The 17,537-nt window shown below is 28.6% G+C and overlaps 3 protein-coding genes across 5 annotated transcripts; 1 reads left to right on the forward strand and 2 right to left on the reverse strand.

Annotated features, from left to right (window-relative positions):
• The first annotated feature begins 4,690 nt into the window (after nucleotides 1-4,690).
• Nucleotides 4,691-6,814, forward strand: LOC101512115 (NAC domain-containing protein). Its single transcript, XM_004487137.4, has 3 exons — nucleotides 4,691-5,090; nucleotides 5,409-5,601; nucleotides 5,932-6,814. The coding sequence occupies exons 1-3, from the start codon at nucleotides 4,974-4,976 to the stop codon at nucleotides 6,480-6,482; spliced, it is 861 nt and encodes a 286-aa protein (XP_004487194.1). The 5' UTR covers nucleotides 4,691-4,973; the 3' UTR covers nucleotides 6,483-6,814.
• A 446-nt stretch (nucleotides 6,815-7,260) lies between these two features.
• LOC101511802 (uncharacterized) lies at nucleotides 7,261-9,670 on the reverse strand. 3 transcript variants are annotated; one of them, XM_012715088.3, is made up of 2 exons: nucleotides 8,902-9,670; nucleotides 7,261-7,582 (listed from the first exon to the last, which is right to left on the reverse strand). In XM_012715088.3, exon 1 carries the CDS (start codon nucleotides 9,576-9,578, stop codon nucleotides 8,910-8,912), a length of 669 nt encoding a protein of 222 aa, XP_012570542.1. In that variant the 5' UTR covers nucleotides 9,579-9,670; the 3' UTR covers nucleotides 7,261-7,582; nucleotides 8,902-8,909. The 3 variants fall into 3 exon arrangements, with proteins under 3 accessions (XP_012570542.1, XP_012570538.1, XP_004487193.1); XM_012715084.3 differs by having other exon boundaries at nucleotides 7,261-7,596; XM_004487136.4 differs by having other exon boundaries at nucleotides 7,261-7,491; nucleotides 8,902-9,669.
• A 1,624-nt stretch (nucleotides 9,671-11,294) lies between these two features.
• Nucleotides 11,295-13,767, reverse strand: LOC101511476 (zinc finger protein MAGPIE). Its single transcript, XM_004487135.4, has 3 exons — nucleotides 13,510-13,767; nucleotides 12,904-13,300; nucleotides 11,295-12,242 (listed from the first exon to the last, which is right to left on the reverse strand). The coding sequence occupies exons 1-3, from the start codon at nucleotides 13,628-13,630 to the stop codon at nucleotides 11,396-11,398; spliced, it is 1,365 nt and encodes a 454-aa protein (XP_004487192.3). The 5' UTR covers nucleotides 13,631-13,767; the 3' UTR covers nucleotides 11,295-11,395.
• Nucleotides 13,768-17,537: the final 3,770 nt, after the last annotated feature.

The raw sequence follows: 17,537 nt of genomic DNA on the forward strand, positions 1-17,537 counted from the left end.
GATCCTACGAAATTTTTGAAAAAAGTAAATCTGTTTTTTTTTTAATTCTCTTACCGAAAATTTCATGAACTCCTAAAAGATAAAATTTAGAATATAAATATAATTACAAGAAATTTGAAATTTTTAGTTGAAACTCTCAAATTTCATTATTCTTGAAATTTTCAGTATATTTTTTTTTCTTGGTAGAATAAAAACAACTTACCGAAAATTTCAAGACAAAAATTTCTGAGAATAAAAATAACTATCAGAAATTTCAAGGTAAAAAATTTCGATAGTATAATTCTTACTACCGAAAATTTTCGATGGAAAATTCATACTACCGAAAATTTTTGCATTGAAATAGGATCCATTAAATGTACTTTGTTTAGGTTAGCAAATTTATTTAGAGCATCTTTGACGCTAAACTAGTTCATTAAATGGGGTTTGATGTGTCATGTTATCTTGAAACAACTCATTCATTTTTTATTATAATAAACTCAACATGAGTTCTTTAACAGGTCCCATAACTTTAATTTATACATTAATATTTTATTTATATTTACTTTTATTATAACTTAAAATATGAATTTAAATATTTCAATTAGTATTATTATAATTTAAATTTAAAATAAAATTGAACTTAAATATTTATAATTATCATAATAAAAATTAAAAAAAAGTAATGGTCATACAATTATTATTATTAATAAATTAAAAAAACGGACATAAATTAATTAAAAAAATTCACCGATTATTATTATTAATAAATTAATAAAAAAAGGTAACGATTATAAATTTATTATTATTAAATTATGAAACTACAATCACTTCAACCGTGATGACTGTTTGGCACAACTCTAATAATAAACTTTTCAAAAATTAAATTTTACGTGACACGCTTTAGGACGAACGTATTTGGCTACCTATACCGCGTTATCATGTGAACTAATTGAGATGGTAAAATTGATTTCATGAAGAATTTTAGTAAAATCCAAATTCAAAGTTAGGGAGTTCCATTGTGGTTGTTGCAAGAGCACTCTCTCACTACAAATTAACTTCACCCTCTCTTTTCCACCTCTTTAACTCTCTTAGACCTTTCATAAACCCTCCATATTTTTTCCCCATCAATATAAGATCTGTTATGCCCTATAAACTTTAAATATAAATATGCACAATTGATATATGTCTGCATAGATGTGATTTGAAGTAGGGAAAATGTGATAGGAAGGTTGATTTCGGAAGGGGTTATAAAAATTAGCCCCTCCTACTTTATTTGTTTTATACTCTGATAAGTTTAAAAATTAGTTATTTTAAAAATGACTAGGGATTTAGTCATCATAGAAATATATAGATAATTAGTTAATAAAACCATAAGTATTGATGCAAGTTGACTTAAAATTTAAATACCTAAAGCATCTCATATCGTCTCCTCTAGTATACACATATTTTACTTATAATTATGCAAAAATTATACTTAAATTTGACTAACAATTTTGGGACACAACACATCAATTGAAGATGAAGTAAGGTAGTAGTGCTAGATAATTGCTTTGAAATTGTGCGATAATATTACCTAAAATTCATATTAAGAGTTATTGGATATCAAACTTATAAATTTTAAGTGAAAATAAGTTAATTTGTTCTGAACAAAAATTGTACAGCAAAACAATGTTTTGAATAACAACAAATAAATATTTTAGAGTTGTTTATGCTTATTTAGATGTACTTTAGCAGATTTATCATATATTCTAAACTTTTTTTATAATTATATTTTAGCTAACGCTTATATATATACACACGCACACTCTAATTAACATGTAGTGACTTATTACAAGGAATGATCGCATGTATGTAATTATTAAAGCAAGATATATATTTGATCGGCAGTTTGTTTATTTTCAATTATATATGTCAAGTAAATGACCATTTGATTGCAAGATGAAAATTTTAAATATTGATACATTTGATGACTATTATAGTGGTTTTGTGGTTAGACTTTGTTATTTTGATTTTGATATTTTTGTATCCCACAATCAAACTTATATCCTATTATTTAAAATTTTTATCTTTCAACTTACTAAAATACCTATAAATATATAGTAAAAACTAAAAAAAAAATCGGAAACTTGTTCATACCTCTTATATTTTGAAATTTCTGAAAAAAGTATACCTTTTGTATCTGAAATTCTCTTATTAGAAATTTTAATGAAATTTTCGATGTTTTTTAATATCAAAAATTTCAATTTTTGAAAGTTAATCTTATCTAAAAATTTGAAACCGGTAGTTGTTCTCAACTAGAAATTTTATTTTTGAAATTTCCATTATTGAAATATAACTATCGGATATTTGATCTTTTCTATTAAAACCTTCGGAAATTTCATTCATTCCTGAAATTTTTGGTACAAATTTTGTTAAGGCATAAATTTTCGATAGAATAAAAATAACTATTCGTAATTTTGTTGGGGAAATTTTTGAAGAAATTTTAAGTAGACAATTTTTACTACTGGAAATTTCACTCCTTAAAATTTTTGGTACACCATTTATAATTTTATACCACACGCCTTGAAATTTCCAATACACCAATTATACCACCAAAAATTATAAAAATACAATTTTCGATATAGTGTTAGTTTGTGTAAAATTTTGGTGAGGGAATAAAATTTTAGAGTAATTTTTTTAATCTTTAATTGAATGAAAATGAAAAAATGTTTACATTTTAGAGAGGTACAAGTCCAATCATAGGTATACAAAATTCTATTTTCTATTAATTCAACCGTGTAGAGTAAATTTAATCTAGTCAATATACACCATATTTATGTTTAACTAGATTAACTCTTAGTTTTTCCATAAAAATAAAACAAAACTTAGTTTTGTTAGTGAGGAGATTGAATTTATCATCTCATATCACACATATTCTTCTTAAATCACCATAACACTTAGTTATTGAGTTTTTTAAACAATAAAAAGTTATCTTCAACAGACTTAAAGTTGGCCAGGAGATTGCTTGTTGAGTTTAACCTCCATCAATTCTTTCGAGTTTCAATGTATTAATTAACATATCACAGCTTATAAATAGAAGAATTAGGACTAATTTAACAAATTTAGAATACATTTGTTTTTATTTTGAAAAACATATATTAAAGCTTTTTTTATGTCAGTCTTTCAAAAAAATTATTTAATGCATGTTTTTTAATTTAGTTTTCTATTTAGTTTTTAATTTTCTAAAAAATCTTTAAATTTTTTCTGAATTAACTAATCTAAAAATGTATTTTATATGTTCAAATTGATCGATCAAAACGTAGATTTTTATATATTTGAAAAAATTAAGACAAAAAAAAAAAAAAAAACCCTAAATATAGGGTATAAAGGAAAATTTTCTAACATGTTCAACCATAGTATACACAAAACTGGCCACTACAAGGATATCTCAAATAACCGCCAGCCCATAAATAAAATGTAGGGACAGTGCCTCCACTTTAATTTAGGCTAAAGCCATTATGACACAAAATCTTGTCTAATTGTCTTGGTCTATAGTCTATATACACCTAAAGCATCCTGTCTAATATTGAACTTTTCTTTTTTTTAAGCAAGTCTTATATTGAACTTAAATCTTAGCCGATAAATAATTGACTAGGTGGCTGTTTTCCAATATATTTTATTTTGCCTATCTTTCACTTAATGGATATATAATTTTAAATGCATGCTATCCTATTAAATCTCACAATTTATTAATTTTAAAAAATAATACATGTAAAAATAAAAAATAATTTACATTATATATTACAATTTTTTAAAAACCAAAGAAGATTTTTATCCTACTAAACCGTTCGGTTGAGTTAGATTTTTAAAACATTGATATATCATTAGAATCTGTAATGCATATGTCAACATATGGCAGCATTTGCTTTTGCCATATTGCATTAGATAGTATGCTGCAACTATCAGTGATGTTGAAGGCTAATCCTGTCCTATTACATTGAGAGAGAGGTTTCTTGCTATTCATGAGAAGTCCACGTGAAGGAATGAAATTATGGTTGGCAGAAAATACTGTTATCTTCAATTTAATTTCTCCTTATAGTTTTCTGGTAGTATGAATCAATATATATTTAACTTTATCTACACTCCAGGTTGACACCGGACCTAAGTTCTTCAATTCTCTGCTTCTTCATTAGGTTTCCCCAATCCCACTCAACTCTTCTACAAATCCATATTTTTAATATTTTATTTCGTAGTTAAGACTTGTTTTATTTCAGATTTTAGTCTTAATTAAAGCTACCTTTAGTCAGACTAGAAAGGACAAAAAAATCTACATTTATTCTTCAACAAGTTTTAATACAAAATATACAAAGCAACTACAGAACTTGAGATCCAAGCAATCTTATATATATTTTTATTCTTCACTCTTTCTCTCTTTGCAACTAACCTTATCACATATGAACCATGATACCGACACGAACACCATACATGACATCAATAAATCGACATTGATAATAATTTGAGAAACTAAATTAATTAAATATAATCAAATTGTCAATATCGTGTTAGTGTCAGACACTAAAATACGTCTTCAATAAAAGTTGTAGTGTTAGAGAACTTATAATTAATTTTATTTATTTATTTATTTCAGTCTCTATATTTAGAATGTCTAGGTGTCACACTCTCCCTCCTAATTTATAGTTTTAATATAAAAGAAAGTACAAAAAAAGTAAGATAGAATTTAATTCCTTACCACCCCTCAACAAGAACTAGCATGAGGGGAGCAAACTTTAGAAGAGACAAGTTCTTCTTTTCACCTTCTTATTATTTATTAATACTTTAAATATCCATCTCTTAACTCAAACTATCTCTCTCTGTCTCCCTCTTGGTCTATCTTTTTTGGTTTCTGTTCCATTTCTTATTTTATAGTAACATAAGAAGGAACAAATAACAAAGAAAGATACACAGAAATGGAATGAGGGAGAGCTAGTTAGAGAAGAGAATTACAAAAAAAAAAAATGACTCAGTGTAGTTACCCTGAAAATAATCATAGTACTGTCATTGTGGAGAGGCGTAAAGATAGCTTAATCAGAACTTGTCCTACATGTGGTCATCATATCAAATGCCATGAACAGGTTCTTCCCATTTATTACTGATAGCATGGTTCTAAATTTAAGTTGCGACTGCGCTTACGGTTATGCTTTGCACTTTAAGATTGTGGCAAAAAAACAGGCAAGTGTGGCTCAAATTAGAGCTGTGATGATGTTGCAAAGACCTGTAAAACTTTTATATTGCGACTGCAATTGTAGTTGCAGACCACAAGTTTAGATCTATAGTCCTTAGTAAATGAACATATGATATCATTATCTTTTATCCTTTTTTCTGTTTTTGTACTACTTATTTTGGGGTGTTCATGAACAAAAAATATAAATGTTGTGGTATTAATTAATTAGGCTGCTGGAATTCATGAGTTACCTGGATTACCTGCTGGAGTGAAGTTTGATCCTACTGATCAAGAGATTCTTGAACATTTGGAAGCAAAAGTGCGCTCTGATATTCAAAAGCTTCATCCTTTAATTGACGAGTTCATTCCTACTCTTGAAGGAGAGAATGGAATCTGCTGTACTCATCCAGAGAAGTTACCAGGTCTATTCATTTAATCTTCCAAGCCACCAAATTCATATACTCGTGATTGTTTTGTCCATTTCTTTTATTCTTTCATAGTTCATCTCACGTCCTACAAATTATGTTTTGATTTTCAAATACCTATACCTTTATATAAAAAGTATACTAAAGTTTGGTGTAATATTTTTTTCTTCTAATTTTACCATTTATTTAAACGATATTATTTTTCTTTACTGATAAAAAAACTAAATCTTTTAAATAACTGTATAAAATTTTGCAGCCTGTATTACTTTTTATTGATAAAAGTAGACAGACGAACACGGCAGTATGATTGAATAAATTTTGTTGCAGGTGTTAGCAAAGATGGCCTACTCAGACATTTCTTTCACAGGCCATCAAAAGCATACACAACAGGAACAAGAAAAAGGAGAAAAGTGCACACAGATGAAGATGGAAGCGAGACAAGGTGGCACAAAACAGGTAAAACAAGACCAGTCTATGTGAGTGGCAAGTTAAAAGGGTATAAGAAAATCCTTGTGCTTTACACTAACTACAGAAAGCAGAAAAAACCAGAGAAAACAAATTGGGTTATGCACCAATACCACCTTGGAAACAATGAAGAGGAGAAGGAGGGGGAATTGGTAGTTTCCAAAGTTTTCTATCAAACACAACCTAGGCAATGTGGTGGTTCATTGATGAAAGATTCATCAATGATATTTTCTGATAAACTTAATGGTGGTCAAGATGTGCATGAGGTAGTTAATCATAAAAACAGTGGATTTGTTGAATACTACAATACTTCTTTCATATCATTTGATCAAGGGGAGCAACAACATAGATCAAGCAATGCACAAGTGATTTCTCATTTTCCTGTTCATGATGGTACTCCTTTCATTCCTTGAAAGAAAAAGCATCAAATGAGATGAATATATACTTTACAAATTGAAGAAATAAATTAATAACAAATAGTAGTTAAGAGGGAAAGGAAAAGTAGCTGCTTCTGAAAACTAGTGGTGAGGGCTAAGTAAAGAAAGATTTATATATATTTGGTTGTAAGTTGTAACTTTGTTTACTTTTTTTTTTCTCCTTCTTTTTTTGCAATTTTTGAAGGGTAGCTGCCTTTATGGTTGGGTAGCTGCATTACACAAAATCATACATATCAAAAGGCTTGTGGCCTTTATACTTGGGTAAATATTAACTATCAAACTGTATACAAACATGACTTTTACCTTAAGCAGTCTTGAACTAGTGATTCTCAGTGTATTTTTCACTAAAAACTTTGATTTTACTTGTGTTTATATCAGATAAGATCATTAACTTTATATTTTTTGTAAAAAAATACCTCTTTATTAGGAAAAAGTTCAACTTAAACCGTTTAAAATTTGTTTTAAGCTTTTTCAGTCTTAAATCAAGCCTGTTTGAAGAATGTCATTCAATTGTTATTTAGCATGAAGTCAGATTAAACTTTAAGCTACTGAAACTACTTCGACAAAGCCATAAACCTTCAAACTCAAGAAATTTTATCTACCTATCATCATTGGCGTAATTATCGAATTAATATCTCTTTAATAAGTATACAAGTACGATATAAAAAAGTTTTACACATGCATCTAATTGTATCTTGCATAACGCATGAGTAATACACAACATAATCAGAATATTGATGTGTAAGAAACAAGGTACCATCAGCAACAATCAAATAATAAAATTATGCAAATATTAGATGATACAGGGTATATTTAGTATTCTCAATTATATTATTTTTAACTTATTGGGCTTAGCAATTTTGTGTGAAAACACTTCTCTAGAACAACCATAACAAAGGAACTTAAAGCTCAATACCAAGACAGCAGCAAACATAGGGAAGCACCTGTCTCTCAAGTTTTCAACGATCTCTTCGTTGCGTCACACCTATTAGCAACATGAACATTAGCAAACATAGGGGAAGCACATGTCTCTGAGGTTCAACATGAACATTAGCACGACTACCATTGCATTACACCTATTAGCAAGAGTCTGTCTCCACAGTAAGTTTCTCAACAATGTGCAAACTAGAAAGGTTAAAGAACACATAATTTCCTCAGTGATAGTTTCAGAACTCAGGATCAGTTATCATCTTGTTTAGGTCTGAGTTCAGTCTTAATACAATGATTTTTCCTTTTGTTTCTAATATATTTTGGTGTCTATAGCTTTATCAAAGCAAAAGCACAATTTTGGTGACATAGTTTATCAAAGGACCAATTAAGCCACGACATGCAATTTATGTTATGAAACATATCACCCGTGTTTCTTTGTTCCAAAAGTAATTATCATGTATGTATATAAGCTAACAAGTTTCCCCTGATGATGTTATAAACTAGCTATAAGTTTAACTAACAGTTTGTATCAGAAACTAAAACAGCATAACTAGCATTTTAAAAAATAAATAAATAAAATGAAATCATATATATTTACTCCAAAATAGAGGAGGCTATAAATCAGTTGATTAATCAAATTATTGTGATGCATTAATAGCAAAACAAACAAAAACTAAGCAACCAAAACAAAACTTCAGAGTACCCTCAGTACCTCCTAAATGATCTAGAAAACATCTAGTCTATGTTTGGCTCTATGGTCCTAAATTTTATTTGAGCTTCAAGCACTATTCTTTCTCAAATTTATTATTAAAAGTGACAGATAAATGTAGACACTCAAAAGCAATTTTGGTCCAACTTATCCAAACATGGATCGATAAAAATCACTTTTTTGGTGAAAGTATAAACCAAATATAAATAATTTTACATTCAACTCACTTGCGACCAAAATCAATTATACAAAATTTATTCATTCAAATCAATATGTGTCGCAGCTGAACCAAATTCACATTTTGCTGAAAATGTTCCATGTTCCACGTTTTTGTTTTTTAAGTGAAATTATGCAATTTATTAGTTAAGAAAATGCATTATTATAATTATGAACCTGTTTGAATAGATTTATTTGAACTTATCTACTGACATAAACACTTGTAAGGTTGTTTGGGAGAGCTTCTGAGATGCTCGCAAGTTGTTTTCAACTAATTTCAATAAACTATCCATGATTGCTTATGAAAACATCTTAAAGCTTATACGAAAACAATTTGATTCGATTTTATTTTTATAATCGGAATAACTTATACACAAACACTTATACAAACTCTTAAACTACATGCGCTAAATTAAGTTGTTTATCCACACAAGGTCATAATTCATCATCCTTTGCAAACAAAAAATAACAAGATTATTAGACACACGACTTTGTTATAATGTAACACGAATTGCACAATGAAACATCAGAATTTAAAACCTTATCAATCACTGTTTCTTCTTCTTCCTCAATAAATAAACATCAGCTTCCTCGTAAGCATATTCAGGATGAAGGTCTTCATGAGGAACTTTTTCAATATCAAACACTTGTCCACACAGTTCCCAAAAAAGCTCATGGGCTTCAGGTGACCTAATCTGATAACCAAGCAAAACGACACCGTCTTGAGCAAGTAGGGTTTCCAAAGCAGATACAAACGAAGGCACCGATTCCTCAATGTAAACAACATCAGCAGCAATAATAAAATCAAAAGGAGGATTAAGAGCGTTAATCTGAGCGTTATTGTTCCAATAAAGAATCGAGTATTTGAGATTCTTCTTGAGAACGGGTTTGTTCACTTTGAGATTTCGTTTCAGTGCGGGCATAACGGGAGCGATGTCCGTGAGGATTATGTCTGTTAAGCCCAATAGGTAGAGGCCCATACCAGCAACACCGCATCCGCAGCCCAGTTCAACGGCCCGTTTGTTTTGGAAGTTTAGGAGGTGGGTGTAAGGGTTGTTGTTCGGTGAGGCATGGGACCAGCGGTCTATGAACTTGACGAGGACGAGAGAGCAGGGCCAGACGGAGGTTCCGACGTGCATGGAGCCATTGTCTTGGTGGAGAGAGAGGGCGGTGTCGGCGACGGGAAGTTCGATCACCGGTGAGTCTGTGAACTTCATGCTTTGTCAGTAGGCTGAGTGTGTGGAGTTTGGTTCTGACATGGTATGGAATCTTCGCATTGTGTGGGTCTCCGTTTTAGATGGGCTTTTTTTGTTTACAAGTTTTAGATGGGCTATAATTTGAAATATTCACACTGGGCCTTTAGTATCCAATAAAAGATAAATTCTCCTTCCTTATACCTCCTAAGTTAGACTTCCAATCCCACAAACCCTTAATAAATTCTACACAAGTGGTGGTCTCCAATCACCAACACTTTAAATTTATTGGAAATTTAACAACGGTTAGTGATAGTATTTAGAAGTAAAGTATATAACTTTTATCATTATTATAAATAAAATGGTGATTTAATTGATGTTGGTTCAATATTAAACTTTGTGTAAGTCATTATCTCAATCATAAAAATGAATATGACCATCAACATCTACTTCTAAAAGACGATGTTTGTAGTTATTGAAGTTTTAAACATTTTTCATGTACCAATTTATGATAGATTGTTGTCTATAATAGAATTTGCCTTTGTGTTTATTCAATTGTGTATTGAATAAAAAAATATCATTGTTATTCTATAATGTTAAATTTTAGTATATTATCATAAATATTTTGCATCAATTCTATTATTTTACTATACTTTTCTGATATTGATATGATATACTTTTTATAATTATAATTTGAATATTCAAAAATTGATCTAAATTAAACTATTTATAATTAAATTGAACCTGATCAAAAATTGTTTAAATGTGTTATTCAAACTAAATGGAAATGCTTGTAATTTTATCTTTAAATTTGATGATATTTTTGAAAGAAAGAAAAAATCCAAAACATGCTGCTAACCCTTATACTCTCTCCGAGTAATATTATATAAAAAAATGTGATATCAAATTTTAAAGTTATCAAATGAAAAAGGGTACTAAGTACTAACAGTTTATTTAATCACCAGGCTAAAAGCTTTGTACTATAGCTGAAACATGCTTTTTGATAATTGAAAAATTCTCTTTTGAGTCCAGTTTGACATGTATATAACAACTACGACATAGATGAAATTGTGCTATAATGGAATCCAAAAGTGGTCCTACCCTTTAATTTGCCCCACAACTCCACAAAACCTCTCACTCCCTATTCCAAAAATTAAAGCCATCATTTTTAAAAGGAGTCAGCTTTCAGGATTCAAAAGAATATGCATGGCATGAATCATTCTCTTCTTATTAATTTTTAGCCCTTCATAGTTTTCTATCAACTTTTCAAGCTTCTTCAAATACTCAATATTCCCACCTTTTCCTCAATATTACTAAATACAAGAGAAAATTTAGTGAACAAAATTTGATTGAACTAAATACAAAAATCTTGTTTATTTAATTTTCTTTAATATTTAAGTTTGAAGGCCGTGCTTCAATTATATTTTTATATAATAAATAAATATTTTAACGCACAAAAAAAAATATTAATATTCTCTTTAGCTTTATAAAATTATATGAACCACAAAACTTTTCTTAGATTTTTTACCTTTGGTGTATTCCCTCTTCTTATCCCCTATTAACTCCTACATCAATATAATCCACCATATATTTATTTTTAGAGAAATGATATTTTGACACATTTTTAACATCAATTATCATACAAATACAATCATTCAATTTCGTGTTTCGATGTTAATTTTTCTAACCTTAGTATCTAATGTCATTAAATCTATGTGTGTGCGATATACGGTGTCAGAATTTTGTATAAAATAACATATCTCTTATTTTTATTATATTTTCCTTTCATTTAGAAAACAGAAAAAGAAATTAATTAAAAACTTCTAATCAAGAATACATGATTAAATAAAATCCATCCTTTGATTGATGAAGGATGGCACATGATTAACACCTCCAACACCAAGAAAATCCCTAGTTTGCCCCCACACAGTCTCATCAGTATGAACACGACGCCGTTTTGTTGGGGGCATTTGTGACAATTCACCTGAATAGTATTTGTCTGCTGCTGAAGCTGAACCATACACTCCACAAAATTTGTTTCCATGATCTTGTTGAGTTGGAGTAGTACTATTGCATCTCATACCTAAGCTTCCAAGTAATAATGGGTCAGCTGAATTAGTTGTCCCAAATTGAGCAGCTTTTTGCAACAAAGCTGTTGCTGACATGTTTGCAAAGGTTGTTTGAGATTGGTGTTGTGAGCTATACAAGGAAGGAACACTAATAAGGTTGTTTGAACTATCCTTATCAATGTTACTATTAACTAGTGGAAGTGAAACAGAGCTACTTAACTCTTCACATCCATTATTGGAAGATAATTTATTTCCAAACAACCAATTTAGCTCATAATTATTAGAGTTTGGTGGGTTTGAGCATGAAACAAGTGTGTTTCCATTTCCAACAAGTGGATGAATCTCATGCAAATTGCTATTATTTGTCATTGTGTCATGAGCTTGAGATGTTTGATTCATCCAAAGGGATAGGCCTCTTGATGTTTCTTGATTTGTGCATGAAATTGGCTTGAAAATTGAAGAAAAATTACTTGGGGCTAGAGAAGTTTGCATGATGCTGTAACCAATATTATTACTAACCATTCCCAATGAGTTGTTTATGTTTGTTGATCCGTTTATTCTAGCTGTTTCTTCTGCTAAGGCATCACAGAATGCCCTGTGTGTTACAAAGCTATCCCTCCTGTTTCACCAAATTAAATTGATATTTAATAAAACAATAAATACAAAATGGGAGTGTAAGAAAATTAATGTAAGATGGTTAGCTTGTAAAGTTTATATGGATAGGTTTAAATTGCAAATAAGGACAAATAAGACTACACAACTGCAATATGGTTTTTTGGAAACACATCTTAAATCTTTATATTATGTCTACAATTTAAAAAACTATGGTCATTAATCATAAATCATATTATTGTATGCCAAATTGAAGTAGCATTTGTATATGAGCATTGGTAAATTGGATCTTCTACTACCAATTTTAGATCACGAAATTATTTTCTCTCTTGATCTAACTATCTACGATTGAGTTGCACCATAAAACTGAATTTAAAGTCCGACTTTGCATTCAATATTTTACTCAATATATGAGATTTTATTTTCAATAATCCAAACCCCAAATTAGGCAAAGTACTTAAAACATAAATAATAATCCAAACTATTAGTAGCTTATAACTTTTGTCCTTTAAGATAGCTTCAAAAAGGTAATAAAACTTAAGTTGTTTCTTTCAAGTTCTTTTCATGACTATACCCTAATTAACTATGACCCGTTTTAGATTACTAGACAAGTTACAATTTTGACATGAAATTTAATTAGTATTATGATCAAGAAATATAAACTATACCTTGAAAATATAGTGCCACAGTCACATTTGTATTCTCTAGTACCACATGTCTTTGAATGAGCTTTCCAATCAGATTGAACAGCATAAAACTTTGAGCATTTCTCACACTTCCACTTCTTCTCACCGTGCTTCCTACAAAAGTGCTTTTTTATTCCAGTTAAATCTCCCAAAGCCCTTGAAGGATGATTGTGTACACAAGTCTTCTCAGGACACACATAAACTCTCTTCCTAACTTCTTGACTTGTTCTTTGCTTCAGCTTCCAAGGAAGGTTATGTCCACGTCTATGAAGTTGAAGATTTTGATCCCTTTGAAAACCCTTTAGACAAATTTCACACACGAATCTGTTTGTTGCCATAAGTGTTTTTGGTGATAAAGATATCACTTCTGCTTCAGGATCTGCATGTGCATATAATCAAATTAAATTAAAAAACAATTAGTTTTGCCTATTGCGTAAATAATAGGCAAAACTTCGTAATGGTTTTTTAGCGTTGCAATAGATAGAAAATATCGTAGTGTGATATGACAAAAAAATTAAAAGGCCGGCGTAGAAAAAATAAAAATATAGATAAGACATGAAATTAATTAGAAGAAGCTTAATCAATTGCCTGGATTTCCAGGAAGATTTCTCTTCCTCTTTAAAAGAGGAGGATTATCATTTGATACAGTGGTTGTATTTTGATGAAGGAAACCGTTTGAAATTTGTGTGTTGTTCATTATTTCTACCATTTCTAGTACTCAAGCTAAGATGTTTTTCTTTTGTCCTAAGTTTTTATTTTTTGTAAGAAGTTAAGAAAGAGATAAATAAGATGACTAAGATGGAAAGAAAGAGAGAATGGGAAGTTATGTTGTAGGTTTCTTAGTTATATAGTTCTAACCCTAAATAGCATGAACATCTATATGCTTGCTATAGATGGGATCTCTATGTCATTTTTGTTTATTATTATTTTATAAGTTTTTTTTTATAATGGAAGTAATTATATTTAAATTGTATTGAATACTTATTAATAGTAAAAATATAAATTTATTGATTATGTTATAGTGAAATTAATTATGTAGTACTTTTGAGGTGGAATAAAAAAATGAAGTTGCTATGGGAGGCTGAAAAGAAAAAGAGGAGAAAGGAATTGGTGGGGTCTAAGTAGAGAAAAAAGAAGCAAAGGGTGTATGATGACACATATGATGAGGTTGATTGCAAGAAAGTTGGCTCCATTTGGAATCATTATCTCATAATTTGTTGCCTTTTCCTTCTTAATTTTAAATTTGTTTCTCATTCAACGACTTTTTCATTTCATTTTACTGGATTTTGTTACTAAATCATAAGGAACCGTATAAGGTTAATTGAGCTTAATTATGTTTATATATGCTCAATTTCACATGTCTATAACATAAGCCTTTTATACAAATTATTATTAAAAATATATACAATTAAAGTATATTTTGTTTCCTTCAAAAAAGTAATTCCTATAAAAGGCCACCGTTAACCTTTAAACTAATTCAGTTATGGATAATCCAAAACATGATTTGTGTAATATATATATGAAAGGACTGAATAATGTTCTATAATAAAATTCTTACGAATATATTCAGATAATTAATATCATGCAGTTATTAGTGCAATTGTGATTGTCCCCCTAAGAAACTGGGCATATTGTATCCAAATAATTCTAGCTTTTTTATGTTCTATATATTTGTCGTTTTTCTTTATAATCAAAATATACTAAACGAAATATAAAAGTATTCCAAACTCATTACAAAATCTTTTTTTCATTTTATAATAATCTGTTGTGGCCTTGCAAACTTTTTGCTCCAAATCGTCTTGTTGTATAATTTTTATATTTGGATTTAACTCATTTAAAGCCAACAATTTATTATAAAGGTTGTTATAACTTATAAAAAAAATAATTTAAGTTATTATTAAAAAATATATATTTTTATTTCAATAATTTATTTTGCATATGCGAGAGCTTTTATATAAAACAAAATTGACCTGAAAAAACATAACAATTTTTCGACAACAAAAAAGTGTACTATTACTTATCATGCCCAAAATGGGTTATGTCTATAAGAAAAAAAGCTGGGTTACTCAAAAGAGCTTGATCACTAATTTGATAAAAGAAAACACTATTTGTTTCAAAAAGGGAAAATTATTGTGTCTTGTGAAATTGACTGGGAAAAAGAAGCCAACCCAAACTCCTACTTTAATATTTAATAATTTTACACAAAAAGTAAAATCTTTCGAGTCGAGCATAGTCAAAATGAAAGTGCGGTTATTTCCCGAACAAGCACAAACTGTTGTGAAATGTTTGAATGCCTTATAATATTAATAATAGATTAAAATAAAGTAGAAAAACAGTTATTCATTTCAATAATTTATAAAGATGAGTTTGGTGGGACATTTGTCCATACAGATATACACTCAACAAACTGTAAAGGACGTAAAGCCAAAAGAAAAGACCAAAAAACATTGAAAAATGGAATAAACAACATGTCTATATCTCATATATATTGACAAGTTTTCTTGCCCGTTTTGATTTTATATAAATCAGACATCTAACTCTAGTTATTTGCTGTAAATATCATATCGACATAAGTGATGCAACTATTAGTAGTCAAACAACTTTAATTAATTTTATCTTTTATGTGAGGACCTTGATCTTATAATTACACTGAGACTTAGGTTATTTTTGAAAAATTATAAGTAATTTATTAATTATCTAATAAAAATTTATCACATAAATAAATGTGTAAGTACTATCTATAAATTCATGTGTACTCAACTTATAAATGTATTTATGTATCATATTTTTATTGAATGATAGATAAATTATCTATAATTTTTGAAAGATAACTTAAAAAAATATAATAATACTTGATGGTTAAATTTTTAGTACTAGCAGGCATCTATCTAGCTAGCATATTTTTTGGCTAAACAAATAACTATGCGCGAAATCAAAGATTAATCTTGTTAGGTAATTAATTAAGATTCATTCAAGTGATTGGTTGATAAACATATATTTTTTCTTACTCATCAATTAGAAATTTCTCTAAAAAGAAAATTAAAAATTAAATTAATCTCCAACAAAATAATTGGGTTAAATAGCATACACTTAATTTTATCTCCCGCTTTTTATTGATCCTTCAAAACTTAGTTTTGCTTGCATTACAATAAAATGTTTGAAAATCTTATTACTTTTTTCTGTAATAGATTGTGTGTAATGGATTGAGTATCTCTTATACTCATTTTCAATGAAATATTGTTTATCTAAATAATAATAATAATAATAATAATAATAATAATAATAATAATAATAATAATAATAATAGTTTAAAACCTAATACTAGTGACTTTCTTTACCTTTGGTATTAACGTAATAGTTTTTGCAGAATAAAATTTAAACAAAATCATATCTTAACTTTTCTTATATTTAATGATAAAGCTTCTAAATTACCTCTCATTTAATATAAGTTTTTGCATTTTTAATTACTCCATTTATTAGTCATTGTAGATAATTTAGACAATAAATATGATTTTGTTTATTGAAATTGTATAAATTAAATATGATTAAAAACAATAGTATAATTAATTCAGGAGAGAGTAAATATTAAAAGATTATTGTAAGTATGAAAGAGAATAGTGTTAAAAGACAGCGAACTGACAAAGGCAGTGAATTTTTTGAAGTGAGAGTAGATGTCTACTTGTGGGCTGACTTTTCTAGAAAAATTGGTACTAATCGTTAATCATAATCTAATGATGATTTCCTTTTTAACATTGTTTAAAATATAATTTTGTATTTTAGCTGTTGAACTCTTTCGTCCTTAGAATATTCTCATACCCCTCCAGCACACCCCCCTAAAGACTTCAACTTTCAAGGCCATTTAAGATTCCTATTCAAACTTTCACTCTCTTCTTTATCTCTACACCCTGCCATCATAAATAGTGTCTTCCCATTTTTAAATATATTAGTTTAGGGAAAAGCAAATTGTTGTCACCAAGGGTGTGCTTGTTTCTTTCTTTGTCCTCTTCTTTTACAAATATATTAATCATACCATATCAATATATCATATTGATTATATACTACTACAAATTTTCATTTATAAAGAAGTTGATTTTTTTTTATCCTTTGAGAAAGTTCTCAAGAGAATGAACATTATAGGATCTATTTTTGTACACATCATTTACTTATATTTTTTTTATAATAGTTTTTAATAAACATTCCATCACTCCAATCCAACACTTGTAGAAAAAAAATACTAAATACAACTCACTAATAATTTTATATTATCATTTTTCAACAACAATAATAACAAATACACATTATTTATTTTTTAGTAGTGGAGTCCGTGGGTTATAGAGGAAATAAATAATATCTATTAAAACTTGCTCTCTAATACTCATCCATATTAATTATTCTCCCATGGAAATGTAGTAGTGGGAAAAATAAACATAGCACTTTCATTGAAGATGTTCTTAGAAATCCAAAATTCAGTTAGGAAATATAAGTAAATTTGATTGTTTCTTTTGAAGAAATTATTTTAATCAGATAATATATGTATTTGATTTCTTTCTTTTTGGTGATATATATAATTTGATTTCTACATTTCTCCTCCATTAAAATTATGAACATCTAATGAT

The sequence above is a fragment of the Cicer arietinum genome, chromosome 1 (genome assembly GCF_000331145.2).
Source record: "Cicer arietinum cultivar CDC Frontier isolate Library 1 chromosome 1, Cicar.CDCFrontier_v2.0, whole genome shotgun sequence".
NCBI lineage: Eukaryota > Viridiplantae > Streptophyta > Magnoliopsida > Fabales > Fabaceae > Cicer > Cicer arietinum.